The following is a 15,329-nucleotide window of genomic DNA, read 5'->3' as shown; positions in this document are numbered from 1 at the left end:
GGGGCAGGGGGGCGCACTGCGGGCCCCCCCCCACCTCAGAGCACCCTGTCCCCATGTTGATGAGGACAGGGCCCCTTCCCGACAACCCTGGCCGTTGGTTGTCGGGGTATGCGGGCGGGAGGCTTATCGGAATCTGGGAGCCCCCTTTAATAAGGGGGCCCCCAGATACCGGCCCCCCCACCCTAAGTGAATGAGTATGGGGTACATCGTACCCCTACCCATTCACCTGCAAGAAAAGTGGTAAAAACACAAATAAACCACACAGTGTATTAAAATATTTTATTTTTCTGCTCACGTGGTAGGTATCACATGGGTAGGTACAGAGCATGATGGGACTGTGAGGCCTATATAGGTCCGATGCAAGGCGCGCATCCGTCATTTCAGCGAGGAGGACCGGCGTGGCAACATCGGGAGAAGGAGAGAAGTGAAGAACATGACGTCACAGCACGGAAGAAGAACTCATCACAGCACGGAAGGAGAAGACGTACATCACGGAAGAAGACACCGGACAGCGAGACGAAGAACCGGGGTGCGCCGAGTCAACAACGGAGAGTGGCGAAGACAGAAGGAGAACCCCGGAGAGTTGAGAAGACCCGTCGGGATAGCGGAAGAAGAAGAGCCCCGCCGAAGACGCCGGAGGAAACCCGCCGGGGGGGTGGGGGCTTTTTTAAAAGCCACCCCCCCCCGGCGGTGGAAGAGAACCAGACGGCGGCCCCCACCCACCCGAAGACGTCAAAGAAGAAGCCCCCCCTGGTAAAAGAGCTAATAAAGAAGACAGGGGGCGGCCTCCGGAGCAGAAAAATAAAATATTTTAATACACTGTGTGGTTTATTTGTGTTTTTACCACTTTTCTTGCAGGTGAATGGGTAGGGGTACGATGTACCCCATACTCATTCACTTAGGGTGGGGGGCCGGTATCTGGGGGCCCCCTTATTAAAGGGGGCTCCCAGATTCCGATAAGCCTCCCGCCCGCATACCCCGACAACCAACGGCCAGGGTTGTCGGGAAGGGGCCCTGTCCTCATCAACATGGGGACAGGGTGCTCTGAGGTGGGGGGGGCCCGCAGTGCGCCCCCCTGCCCCAGAGCACCCAACCCCCCCATGTTGAGGGCATGCAGCCTGGTACGGCTCGGGGGGGGGGGGGGGGGCGCTCGCTCGTCCCCACTCCCTTCCTGGCTGGCCGGGTAGCGTGCTTTGGATACGGGTCTGGTATGGATTGTAGGGGGACCCCCTACGCCGTTTTTTTCGGCGTAGGGGGGCTCTCCTTACAACCCATAACAGACCTAAGGGCCCGGTATGCTCCTGAGGGGGGACCCATGCCGGATTTTTATTTAAAATCCGGCGGGGACTTCCCCCTCAGGATTCATAACAAACGCCGCACACGTGTAGAATTGGCGGGAATCCAAGTCGGATCTCCCGTCGCTTCTATGACGCGCTTGCTGGGATGTGCTGTCACTATTCCAGTGAGTGTGAGATGTCGGCGCGATCTCGGCACCCTGTCGCCGAGTATCAGCGCGACGCTGTCGTGCTAAAAGCACAATATCACAAACACCTACTGTATTGTAGAGATTTCCCTTCACTTCCTGTCCTATAGCCAAACAGGAAGTGAGAGGAAATCTATGCAGATTAAGTGAATCAATTGCCCCCCCCCCCCCGCCCCCAGACCATCAGAACTAGTGTCCCCACTTGAAAATTTCAGGGTGGGTCTTAAAATGCAAGGGGTGTGGCCTTGACAGGAAGGGGTGGGTCATATTTAATTTAGGGGGTGCACGAGTTTAGTCAGGCCTAGGGCAGCACAAAACCTAAATATACCCCTGCACAGGGCTGAACTAAAGGGTCCTCTGCAGGTCTAAATTCCCAGGCAAGATGGTACAGATCATGGGAGGATTAGCTGTAGTTGCCCTGTCTCCTCTGGCCTTTTTCTGCAAGTCCTGCAGGGGGGTACACAAGTCAATAGGAGCCTGGACAGAGTCCTCATTTGTGAGTAATGGTGGTGGCCTGGGTATGAGCTCGCCATCTGAGAGTAGGGCATGGCTATACAAGGTACATCAGGAAGAGACTGATCTAGTGATGAAAACACATTGTCCCCCTGACCTTCTACATGTCTTGTGATGGAATCCTAGGGCTGTGTACTTGTGCTCTGCACTGAAGAGACTCTACAGTATGTTCACCCTTGCACAAGGTGTTCCACAAGTTGCAGTAATGTGCTGGAAATGCATCTGTGTGTGGACAATCCTTTTATTCTTAAATATTAAGGCCTTTGGTTGGTGATGTTGAGAGAGGGCCTCTGACCAGGGCCCCTTAATAACAGGTGGGCGATTGTCCTGTCTAAGAAGAAGCAGGGCAGGGACTGTATAACGTGGCACCAACATCTGCCCAATCGCATGTCCCCCTTACAAGTGTAAGCACCTGATTTTAAGGTGCTCTCAGCCTCGTGCTGGGGAGTGAGAGGAAGAGGCAGTACAAAGAGCCAATTTGTTCATATGCTGATATGCAGCAGGCCGATTGAAAGAGAAATCAGAGTTAGGCCTCGTACACACGACCGAGGAACTCGTCGTAAATGAAACATCGTTTTCCTCGACGAGTTCCTTGTTAGGCTTGTCGAGAAACTTGACAAGCTTTCTTTGCGTACACACTGTCAAGACCAAATCTCGTCGTTCTCAAACGCGGTGACGTACCAAACGTACGACGGCAGGGGAAGTTCGATTCCACTGGCACAACCCTGGGGGCTGCTTTTACTAATCTCATGTTACTGTGTGTTAAGTAAAAGTTTGGTGAGAGATGATTTGTACTTTTCAGTCTGTTACAGTGTGACGAATGTGCTATCTCCATTACAAACGCTACTTTTACCGAAGGTGCGCTCCCGTCTCATACTTTATTCTGAGCATGCGCGGGTTTCTAAGCATACACACGAACGTGTTTCTCGTCGAAAACCAGCCCGACGAGGAACACGACAAGGAAATTGAAACTCCCAACGAGGAAAAAGAGAACTTGTTCTCTTTTTTTCTCGTCGAGTTCCTCGACAGTTTTCTCGATGAAAAACATACACACGACCGTTTTCCTCTGCAAAAAAGCTCTGCCACAAAGTTTCTTGATGGATTCTGTCGAGGAAACGGTCGTGTATACGAGGCCTAAGAAGGAGATGAGCTCATCGCTATACTGTTTTTACTTTCACTGTCCAGTAACAGGCAGCAGAAGCGTCCAGGATGACCTGGGCTTAGAAGAAGTGGGTTGAATGATGCTGGCAATCAGAATGAGGACATCTAGTGGCAGAAAAAAGTATTGCAGTGGAAATCTCAGAATTAAGGGTAAATATTGTAGCTATAGGCCAGGGATATGCAATTAGCGGACCTCCAGCTGTTGGCAAACTACAAGTCCCATCATGCCTCTGCCTCTGCTTGATGCTGTCAGAGTCTTGTAGTTTGGCAACAGCTGGAGGTCCGCTAATTGCAAATCCCTGCTATAGGCCATTCATTTTTTATTTATTTTTTATAATTTTTTGCTTGAGCTCTGCTTTAAAGGATTCAGCAAGCTCTGAATTTACATAGCAGCTTTCACAACACACAGATAATACATTGCTGTTTAAAGACACTCACGAGTGGACATAGTGATGCTGGCAGGTTCGCTGGTGATGTCGCTGATGACGGAGCAGACGCTGATATTGTAGGTTGTTCCAGGCTCCAGTTCTCTGATGGTGACAGCACTCCAGTCTCCAGGTACCCTTTGCTGTAATCTCTGCTGATTTCCCCACTCTAGTGGTACTGCAGGCTGGTATGAAATGACATACTCTGCCACAGCTGAGGTTCCTTCCCACGCCAGGTCAATCCAGTGATCACCGACAGCTGTTATTGTAAAATCCACAGGTGGGGCAACTAGAGAGAATAAATAATAAAAAAATGGTTGAAGTTTAAATTGCAGTTTGCATGTCATGTATATTCTAGTTTATGCAAGATGACAAATGCATGATTATATTAACAGTTTTAATGGAACACACATTGAACTGTGCTAACTACATCATAAAGTAATATTAAACCCTCCTGTTCTAAGAACTATGCAGGTGTCATCAAATGGAAAGTCAATCAAGAATCAACCACAGCTCAAGGAATCCTGAACAACTAGAGGAACCTTAGGGCAGTGGTGTATTTAGGTTTTGTGCTGCCCTAGGCCTGACTAAACTTGTGCACCCCCTAATTTAAATATGAGCCACCCCTTCCTGTCAAGGCCACGCCCCTTTCTGTTTAAGACCCGTCCTGAAATTTTTGAGTGGGGACACTAGTTCTTAGGGCCTGAGGAGGGGGGGGGATCGATTCCCTTGATTTGCATAGATTTCCTCTCACTTCTTGTTTGGCTATGGGGCAGGAAATGAAGAGAAATCTCTGCAATGGGACAGAGATAGTAAAAAATAAACTCACAGGGGCTATAACCCTCCCTTACTCTATCCAAAATGAAAAAAAAAAAGTGTTGCCTATAGTTCTACTTTAACCTCCCTGGCGGTATGATTCTGTCTGGAATTACTTACCAAAAGCGGTACAATTATTTTGCAAGAAAATTTGGCGTTTTATACTGTAGGACTGTAATTCTTTTTTTTTTAAAAAACAAAATTATACATTATAATATAATAAATAATTATAAATAATTATAACAAATAATAATATAATTATAATAAAACTTATTCAATAATGTAATCAACTCAAAATCACTGATATTTGCTCAGTTGCAGAATTGTCGCTGTCATTACTTTTATTTTTTTATGACGTATTTCCCCACAAATCGCTATCGCACAATTCTGCAAGTGATTATAATTTATTATCACTGTTTTCTAGCTGCTCTAAAACCATTTTTGACATAAAGGGACACTTTTGGACAATCTACAGTTTTCAGGCAGAAAGAATAGTTTTTATTGTATAAAAGTACATGTAGGACACTGGGCAGACCACTAGGGACAAGGGGGGTGTTTATTTTTTACATACAGTACTGTAATCTATAAGATTACAGTGTACTGTGTGTATTGTGTTTATTTACTTTTTTTAATTTGGCGCCGTTCTCCGCCCCCGTGCGTCGTAACGTCGCAGGGAACAGAGATCGGCGGCACACGGGGACACTGTGAATCGAGCGAGGAGGACCCGCTCGCTCACACAGCGGGGAGACATCGTAGGATCCAGGGACAAGGTAAGTAACTTGTCTGTGGATGTTGCAAGCAGGTAAGCCGCGACGCTGCACACTCTGCACAGCTACCCCGAGCGTGACTCGGGGATACCGATCGCAGCATGAAAAACACACCCCGAGTCACGCTCGGGGATACCGCCAGGCAGGTTAAGCACAAATTTCTGATAATTTTATGGAGAGGACTAAGAAGATATAACCATGCCAATGGTGCAGCAGAAAACAGCACAGTGAGGAAGGTTTGTGGTCCAGGATGATAGGACAGTCAAAATTAGACGCAGCTTGTGTTACACTAACAGTGTAGCGCAAGCCGGCAGGGACTCTTTCCGTGCTGCCCCCCCCCCCCCCTGCAAAGTGCTGCCCTAGGCCTGGGCCTTGTTGGCCTAGGCCAGGATACATCGTTGCCTTAGGCCTCGTACACACGACTGAGTTTCTCGGCAAAAGCCAGCAAGAAACTTGCTGGTATTTTTTTTTTGCTGAGGAAACCGGTCGTGTGTACACTTTTCGACGAGGATGTTAAAGTATGCCCGTCTTTCCCGCGTCGCTTTTGAATTTTTTTTTTCCCCGGCGTAAGTACGTTACGCACGCCGCGATTCTCAAAACTTTGGCGCGTTAGAATTTCGTGCAAAGCACGTCGGGAAAATTGCGACCGGAGCATGCGCAGTACGTCCGGCGCGGGAGCCCGCCTAATTTAAATGGTACCCGCCCCATTTGAATTGGCCCGCCTTGCGCCGGACGTGTTTACGATACACCGCCGCAAATTTCCAGGTAAGTGCTTTGTGGATCGGGCACTAAAACTGAAAAATTGCGGCGGTGTAACGTAACGGGTTACGTTACGCTGCGCCGCAGCTATGTGAATCTGGCCCTAAGGATTTAATATCAATTTTGTCTTATTTTTTATGAACAAACAAAACTGGAACAGAAGTTGAGTTGTCTCCATTAAACCAATCAAACTCCATCTCTCCTTTAATCAATGAGTCTGTTGTAGCCCAAAACTATCAACTAATGCCTTGTTTCCACTGAACGGAACGGTTCGGGTCAGTATGTTTGGAACAGTTTAGAATGGACCGGTCTATTCTCGTGAGTGTTTCCACTGCAAATCGGAACGTCGGGACCATAAAGGATTTAGGAAAAATGCCTAGTGCGTCCACCAATCAGTGAGATGTATTTGTAGGTTCGCCCTAATGGAACCGTTCCATTTCTATGGCCCCACATCTGAAGCAGGACCCAGAATGGTCCGGTACGGTTCGCTTTTATGGCACGCTTTCATAATGGAAACACCCAAAATAGCGTACCGAAACGATCCGCTCAGTGGAAACGAGGCATAAGTGATACTGGTGTTTTCAAATACACTTCTCAAGAATCTCCAAAGCTTAGCTTGTGACCGTAAAAATGAAACATGTAAACTATGTTGGCATTTACTGTTCATTCATGCCAATTCACATTTTCATAGTATCTCTTTTCTTTTAATGAAAGGATGCCCAAGGTCATGCAGCCCAGTTTTTATTAACCACTTAAGACCCGGACCATTATGCAGGTAAAGGACCAGGCCCCTTTTTGCGATTCGGCACTGCGTCGCTTTAACTGACAATTGCACGGTCGTGCGACGTGGCTCCCAAACAAAATTGGCGTGCTTTTTTCCCACAAGTAGAGCTTTCTTTTTGTGGTATTTGATCACCCCTGCGGTTTTTATTTTTTTCGCTATAAATAAAAATAGAGCAACAATTTTGAAAAAAATTCTGTCAATCACAGCCATTGAGCCAATGAGGGGAGAGCCGCAGCAGTGTGTGTGTGTATTGGACGCATAGAGCGAGGCTCAGGAGCGAGCACGCACCAGTGCTCCCATAGCAATCGTCTTGCCTTTGGGGGCACTGGTCAAGAGTGCCGGCGGGGGACCCAAGACGAAGAGAATCGGGGCTGTTATGTGCAAAACCATTGCACAGAGCAGGTAAGTATAACATGTTTGTTATAAAAAAAAAACTTTAATATCACTTTAAAGAACTAACCCTGCTACTGCCATTCAGCAGAAGGAATCTATCAAGACTGCTGAGCACTTCTAAACCCATTGGTGCTATACAGGAGTAGTCCACAACATATGGTAACATCTCTTTCCTGCTTGGGAATACCAGTGTCGTGATGCTGTTACATGAAATTAAGCATATGTGGCTTTTCTCTGGGTGCGCATTTCCCGTTTTCGTGCCCAATATATCTTCTCCAAAATGCTGCACATAGTTGTTTACTAGCATTACATTATCTTTTATTAGATGGGCAAACAGACTGTTCACTTTGCAAAGGGATTTCCCCCAGAGCTTAGTGAATGATGTGAAGCTTTGTTGACTTCTATCATCCAAGCAAGCAAAAATACTGTTTTTCTAAGTTTTCTTGTGACTGGGTATTCTTTACAAAGTGATTTCTTACCACGTTCATTAAGCCCTAGGAACAATGAGCTTGCACAGTGCAATGTCCCTTGCAAAGTGAACAGCCTGTTTGTCTTTATTAGGTCAACCCCGATTGATTGCACGGAAATTGGGAAGAGACCAGAAAAGCCAACTACATAGAGTTGCACCCTTACAAAATAGTCAGGCCCCTAAAGATTCTTTACTCATAATTAGGGCCCTTTCACACTGGTTCATTTTTCCCGCGTTTTTACGGTAAAAATAGCGCTATTAAAACGCCCATAAAACGCTCCCCATGCCCCCTCCATTGAATGAATTAAAAACCGCTGTAAAAACGGAGCGGTAAAATCGCGGTAAAAACGGAGCGTTAAAATCGCGGTAAAACACGTTTTTACCGCGATTTTACCGCGTTTTTACCGTGTTTTAAATATATTTCAATGGAGAGGGGCATGGGGAGCATTTTAATAGCGTTTTTTTTACCGCAAAAAACGCGGCAAAAACGCACCAGTGTGAAAGGGCCCTAAAACTCTGCATCCTCTGACTGCCTTTAATCCATTATTGAAATGCATCACAATTCAGCAAAAATAAGTTAAAATATCAGTAAGGGCCCTTTCACACTAGTGCGTTTTTGCCGCGTTTTCACGGTAAAAATATCGCTATTAAAATGCTCCCCATGCCCCTCTCCATTGAAATGAATTTAAAACGCGGTAAAAACGCGGTAAAATTGCGGTAAAAACGCTCCGTTTTTACCGCGTTTTTACAGCGGTTTTTAATTCATTTCAATGGAGGGGGCATGGGGAGCGGTTTATGGGCGTTTTAATAGCGCTATTTTTACCGCGAAAACGCGGGAAAAACGCACCAGTGTGAAAGGGCCCTTATAAAAGCTGGCTTCTTGTGAAACAGAAAAGGAGTGCTGTACAGGTTAGAAAGAGGATTCATGGCATCATCAATCTCCCAAGATGCATCTTGTAGGCAGTTAAAGGGGTTGTAAAGGTACAATTTATTTTCCTAAATAGCTTCCTTTACCTTAGTGCAGTCCTCCTTCACTTACCTCATCCTTCCATTTTGCTTTTAAATGTCCTTATTTCTTCTGAGAAATCCTCACTTCCTGTTCTTCTGTCTGTAACTCCACACAGTAATGCAAGGCTTTCTCCCTGGTGTGGAGTGTCATCCTCGCCCCCTCCCTTGGACTACAGGAGAGTCAGGACGCCCACTAACACACAGCTCCTTTTTCTATCTGCAACGTAGAGAGCGTCCTGACTCTCCTGTAGTCCAAGGGAGGGGGCGAGCACGACACTCCACACCAGGGAGAAAGCCTTGCATTACTGTGTGGAGTTACAGACAGAAGAACAGGAAGTGAGGATTTCTCAGAAGAAATGAGGACATTTAACCACTTAAGACCCGGACCTTTATGCAGGTAAAGGACCTGCCAAGTTTTTGCGATTCGGCACTGCGTCGCTTTAACTGACAATTGCGCGGTCGTGCGATGTGGCTCCCAAACAAATTTGGAGTCCTTTTTTTTCCACAAATAGAGCTTTCTTTTGGTGGTATTTGATCACCTCTGCGGTTTTTATTTTTTGCGCTATAAAAAAAAATAGAGCGACAATTTTGAAAAAAAATAATATTTTTTACTTTTTGCTATAATAAATATCCACCCAAAAATATATAAAATGTTATATTTTTTTTCTCAGTTTATGCCGATACGTATTCTTCTACCTATTTTTGGTAAAAAAAATTGCAATAAGCGTTTATCGATTGGTTTGCGCAAAATGTATAGTGTTTACAAAATAGGAGATAGTTTTATTGCATTTGTATTAATATTTTTTTTTTACTACTAATGGCGGCGATCAGCGTTTTTTTTCGTGACCGCGACATTATGGCCGACACATCGGACAATTTTGACACATTTTTGGGACCATTGTCATTTTCACAGCAAAAAATGCTATAAAAATGCATTGTTTACTGTGAAAATGACAATTGCAGTTTGGGAGTTAACCACAGGGGGCGCTGAAGGGGTTAAGTGTGACATCATATGTGTTTCTAACTGTAGGGGGGCGGGGCTGGACATGTGACGTCATTGATCGTGTTTCCCTATAACAGGGAACAGACGATCGATGACGGCGCCACAGTGAAGAACGGGGAAGCTGTGTTTACACACAGCTCTCCCGTTCTTCAGCTTCGGAGGACCAATGATGGGACACCGGCGGTGATCGGGTCCGCAGGTCCCGCGGCCGTGGTCACGGAGCTTTGGACCGGGTCGCATGCACGCGCCGGCGGCGTGCACGCGACCCCACGGCTGGGCTTAAAGGGCAACGTACAGGTACGTGGATGTGCCCAGCCGTGCCATTCTGCCGACGTATATCGGCGTGAAGGGGTCCTTAAGTGGTTAAAAGCAAAATGGAAGGATGAGGTAAGTGAAGGAGGACTGCACTAAGGTAAAGGAAGCTATTTAGGGAAAAAAAATTGTACCTTTACAACCCCTTTAAATGAGTACACTGCCTGTGTGCGGGAAGTGCTGAGGATCCATTTCATTTTAAGAATGTAAGATTTTTTTGCGCATCTGGCTGTGTTTTGGACCCCCCGACCCCATGAGACCATGCCTTGTTAAATTTACTTAGGTCCGCTATAATGAGAAAAAGAAATGTTTCCACTGCTGTGCTGAAAAGCACTGAGCCTGACAGGCCATCTATTCCAATTCTCTTTACAAAATATGAAATGAAACATTTGCTGAGCTTCTTAGAAAAGTTACTACCGTATTTATCGGCGTATACCGCACACTTTTTTCCCCATGAAATCAGGGGGAAATCGTGGGTGCGCGTTATACGCCGATAGCATACCTCGGAGGGGAAGGAGGGGGACGAGCGCCCGCCGGAACTCACCGAGCCGTCATCTCCTCTAGGCTCTCACTCGGATGTCACGTCACACACGCACAGTGTGATAGACCAGTGTTCTGTCTATCACAGAAGATGGTCCAATGCCGATGGCGGAGGCGGGACTGTGCATGTGTGACGTGACAGCCGAGTGAGAGCCGAGTGGAGAGGAGATGACGGCTCAGTGATTTTTCCGGCGGGCGCTCGTTCCCCTCCTTCCACTCCGAGGTATAGGTGTGAGTAGACAGGCAATGACGGCGTGATTCCGGCGGGCGCTCGTCCCCCTCCTTCCCCTCTGAGGTATGTGTGTGAGTAGACAGGCGATGACGTCGTGATTGCGGCGGGCGCTCATCCCCCTCCTTCCCCTCCGAGGTATATGTGTGAGTAGACAGGCAATGACGGCGTGATTCCGGCGGCCGCTCGTTCCCCTCCGAGGTATATGTGTGAGTAGACAGGCAATGACGGCGTGATTCCGGCGGGCGCTCGTCCCCCTCCTTCCCCTCTGAGGTATGTGTGTGAGTAGACAGGCGATGACGTCGTGATTGCGGCGGGCGCTCATCCCCCTCCTTCCCCTCCGAGGTATATGTGTGAGTAGACAGGCAATGACGGCGTGATTCCGGCGGCCGCTCGTCCCCCTCCTTCCCCTCCGAGGTATATGTGTGAGTAGACAGGCAATGACGGCGTGATTCCGGCGGGCGCTCGTCCCCCTCCTTCCCCTCTGAGGTATGTGTGTGAGTAGACAGGCGATGACGTCGTGATTGCGGCGGGCGCTCATCCCCCTCCTTCCCCTCCGAGGTATATGTGTGAGTAGACAGGCAATGACGGCGTGATTCCGGCGGGCGCTCGTCCCCCTCCTTCCCCTCTGAGGTATGTGTGTGAGTAGACAGGCGATGACGTCTTGATTGCGGCGGGCGCTCGTCCCCCTCCTTCCCCTCCGAGGTATATGTGTGAGTAGACAGGCAATGACGGCGTGATTACGGCGGGCGCTCTTCCCCCTCCTTCCCCTCTGAGGTATGTGTGTGAGTAGACAGGCGATGACGTCGTGATTCCGGCGGCGCTCATCCCCTTCCTTCCCCTCCGAGGTATGTGTGTGAGACCCTTAGATTGCTTCAAAGCTGTTTATTTAAAAAAAAAAAAAATCCAGAAAATTCCCTCTTAAAATTGGGGTGCGCGTTATACGCCGGCGCGTGTTATACGCCGATAAATACGGTAATTATTACACCTGTGCTGCTTCCATTGTGGGGGAAATGCATTTGGAAGCTGATGATCTTTGGATACAATTGGTTAATGCATTGTTAAAAAAATATCTGAATATGTAAAAACCTAATTTCCATAAATGTTGTCACTCTGTTTTGATACTGTCGGATCTAATGGTTATCTATGCGTAACTGATTCTATGAATCAGGCGCATAGATACGACGGGCGGATTCAGAGATACGTATCAGTATAAGGTGACTTACTTTACCAAAGAAAAGTAAAGTGTGGTGGGCCCCCTAGAGGTGTGTGTACCTACCTGCATCAACTTCCAGTCCCCCTATGCTACACCATTCTAATTTGTCAAAGCTCTATCACTTATGGGCCCCACACACAACCCTATTGACCCATCACTATTATGGGCTGCCTTTTATTTCCCATCATTTTTTTATAGGTCAATCACTTATTATTTATTACAGATATTTATATAGCATCATCAATTTATGCAGCACTCACATTCATATCAGTCTGTGCCCTCAAGGAGCTTACAATCTAAGGCCCCCAGCTCACATACATATACTATGTATTCATTTAGACAGGAGCCAATTAACCTACCAGCATGTCTTTGGAGTGTGGGAGGAAACCCACACCAGGAAGCACACCTTCCCCGTTCTTCACAGTGGCGCTGTCATTGATCGTCTGTTCCCTGATATAGGGAAATGCGATCAATGACGTTACACGTCCAGACCCGCCCCCCTACAGTTAGAAACACATATGAGGTCACACTTAACCCCTTCAGCGCCCCCTAGTAGTTAACTCCCAAACTACAATTGTCATGTTCACAATAAACAATGCATTTTTATAGCTTTTGTTGCTGTGAAAATGACAATGGTGTCAAAATTGTCCGATGTGTCCGCCATAATGTCGCAGTCACAAAAAAAATCGCTGATCGCCGCCATTAGTAGTAAAAAAATAATAATTAATAAAAATGCAATAAAACTATCCCCTATTTTGTAAACGCTATCAATTTTGCGCAAACCAATCGATAAACGCTTATTGCGATTTATTTTTACCAAAAATAGGTAGAAGAATACGTATCGGCCTAAACTGAGGAAAACATTTTTTATATATATATATTTTTGGGGGATATTTATTATAGCAAAAAGTAAAAAATATAGAATTTTTTTCAAAATTGTCGCTCTATTTTGGTTTAAAAATTAAAACCGCAGAGGTGATCAAATACCACCAAAAAGAAAGCTCTATTTGTGGAAAAAAAAGAACGCCAATTTTGTTTGGGAGCCACGTCGCACGACTGCGCAATTGTCAGTTAAAACGACGCAGTGCCGAATCGCAAAAAGGGGCCTGGTCCTTTACCTGCATTTTGGTCCGGGTCTTAAGTGGTTAAAACGTCCGTTTTGACGCATTTACATGCCTCGTTTTGTCGTGTTTTGCCACGTTTGCATTTGGAAGCATTTAAAAAATGTATATTTTTTTTTAAATGGCCAAAAACGCCTATAAACAAAATGCTTCTAAATGCAGGTTACCGCGTTTAGCCGCGTTTAGAAGCGTTTAGCGTCTGAAACATCGGAAACTTTTGCCTTCAAAAAAGGGCCTATAAACGCAACTGCCTAAAAATGACAGTGAACAAACCTGTGTAAATGTACACATAAGAGAACATTGAATGAGTTCAGGGGCAGTTGAACAAAGTGTCCAACTGCCTCTGAACGTCTGTTTAGCAGCAGCAGCGTACATGGGGTCTTAAAGAGGATTATTCCAGTCACATGCACACTCCTGTTTAGGGCAATAGAGGAATGACCCAGATAGCAAAGATAACTTGCCACAAATGTGTGGCGTAATGTCGTATATTCCGATTGTCGTATGTCGTATTAATGTCGTACGGTCGTATATTCCGACAACAAATGTTCGATGTGAGCTTGTTAGAAAATTCGACCGTGTGTATGCTCCATCGCACATTTGCTGTTGGAATTTCCAACAACAAAAATTTTAGAGCTGGTTCTCAAACTTTCTGACAACAAAAGTTGTACACAATTCAACGCACAAAAATTCTACGCATGCTCGGAATCAATTAGACGCATGCTTGGAATCATTGAACTTAATTTTTCTCGGCTCGTCGTAGTGTTGTACGTCACTGCGTTCTTGACATTCACAATTTTTGACAACATTTGTGTGACCGTGTGTATGCAAGACAAGTTTGAGCGAATATCCACGGTTTTGATGTTGGAATGTCCGATCGTGTGTACGCAGCATAGAATACGTAAATCAGCGAGATACGCCGATTCACGAACGTACGCTTGCCCGTCACAGTAAAGATACGCCGTTTACGTAAGGTGATTCCTGGCGTAAAGTTAGTCGAACAAATAGCTGGACTAGTCAATGTTAAGTATGTCCGTCGTTCCCGCGTCGAAATTTGAAAAATGTACGTTGTTTGCGTAAGTCGTGCGTGAATGGGGCTGGACGTAATTTACGTTCACATCGAAACCAATACGTCCTTGCGGCGTACTTTGGAGCAATGCACACTGGGAAATGTCCACTGACGGCGCATTCGCCGTTCGTAAAAAACGTCAATCACGTCGGGTCACGAGTAATTTACATAAAACACGCCCCCCTCATCCTCATTTGAATTAGGCGCGCTTAGGCCGGCCCATTCAAGCTACGCCGCCGTAACTTAGGAGGCAAGTGCTTTGTGAATACAGCACTTGCCTCTCTGACTTACGGCGGCGTATCGTAAATATGATACGCTACGCTGCCTCAAAGATGCGCCCAGCTACTTGAATCTAGCTATTGCAGAGCACTTGAAGCACAAGTTCTCGTTCACACTTTTTCAATTTGTATCACATTTGCATGGCAAGTCTCTAGCAAGAGCAAAGTAGCAGCGAAAGCTCTGCAAGTCTACAGCATGAAAATTCAGCCACAGTGACCCCTGTGGTGGGATGACTATTGCACAACATAACTGTTATCACCTCTGTGTTGTGAGGGACACAAGACTCTGGTCTGGAACAATGGATGTTTATTCAGTACAGGCTGTACACTGCAACATGCATCTCAGGACATTACATGTCTCTGCTTCCTACATGTGGTCTCTCTAAGATGGCTACTATACCCCTTGACCCTTGTCATCACTGCTGGGTGGAGCCAGCCTTAAAGTGCCAGTACATGTGGAACCCTTCAGGTATTACAATAACAGAACCAGAACTTGCAGTAGACAGCAGAATGTTTGCAAAAATAAGTTGATCTGGAGTCATGCAGTGTGGACTTTCTGCAATTGTGCAACAAACTGAAGCCTGGTAAGTTCAGCAATAGCTTAGCAAATACTTTTCAAACTTGCGACACAATTGCTTGCTATCTGGGGATGGGGAGCCATTCACAGACCACCCTAAACTGGAGAATGGAAAATGTTCCAACCTAGCTGATTGTTTTGTTCCCCAAATATACTCATTTGGGGCTGTTGAAAAATGCCCCATTGACACTGAATTTTTACAGAATCTGAACAGATAAAGAGGCTGTCATCTAATATCAAGGGGCGTCTTTATTCGCCTCTTGAATCAAAAATGCCCCTGTGATATGTATTGAACTACAAAGGCAGACAGATACGAGCAGAGTACAGATAGCAACTCAGCAGTCTGCAGTTCAGCAACCTAGAAAAATCATTCCATTAGCCTTGATTCTGTTTGCTTTGCAATACAATA

The 15,329-nt window shown here is 46.2% G+C and overlaps 1 protein-coding gene across 1 annotated transcript in view; it reads right to left on the bottom strand.

Moving 5' to 3' along the window:
- LOC120945855 (tenascin-R-like) overlaps window positions 1-15,329 on the bottom strand; it is a 736,249-nt gene that overhangs the window by 201,747 nt on the left and 519,173 nt on the right. Inside the window, exon 6 of the mRNA XM_040360372.1 lies at window positions 3,596-3,871. Within this exon, the coding sequence (XP_040216306.1) occupies window positions 3,596-3,871 (276 nt within the window). The remainder of the gene's footprint in view (window positions 1-3,595; window positions 3,872-15,329) is intronic.

Source organism: Rana temporaria, chromosome 7 (genome assembly GCF_905171775.1).
Source record: "Rana temporaria chromosome 7, aRanTem1.1, whole genome shotgun sequence".
NCBI classification, from domain to species: Eukaryota; Metazoa; Chordata; class Amphibia; order Anura; family Ranidae; genus Rana; species Rana temporaria.
Note: the sequence above shows the minus strand (reverse complement) of the source record. Positions and strands in the feature narration are given on the sequence as shown.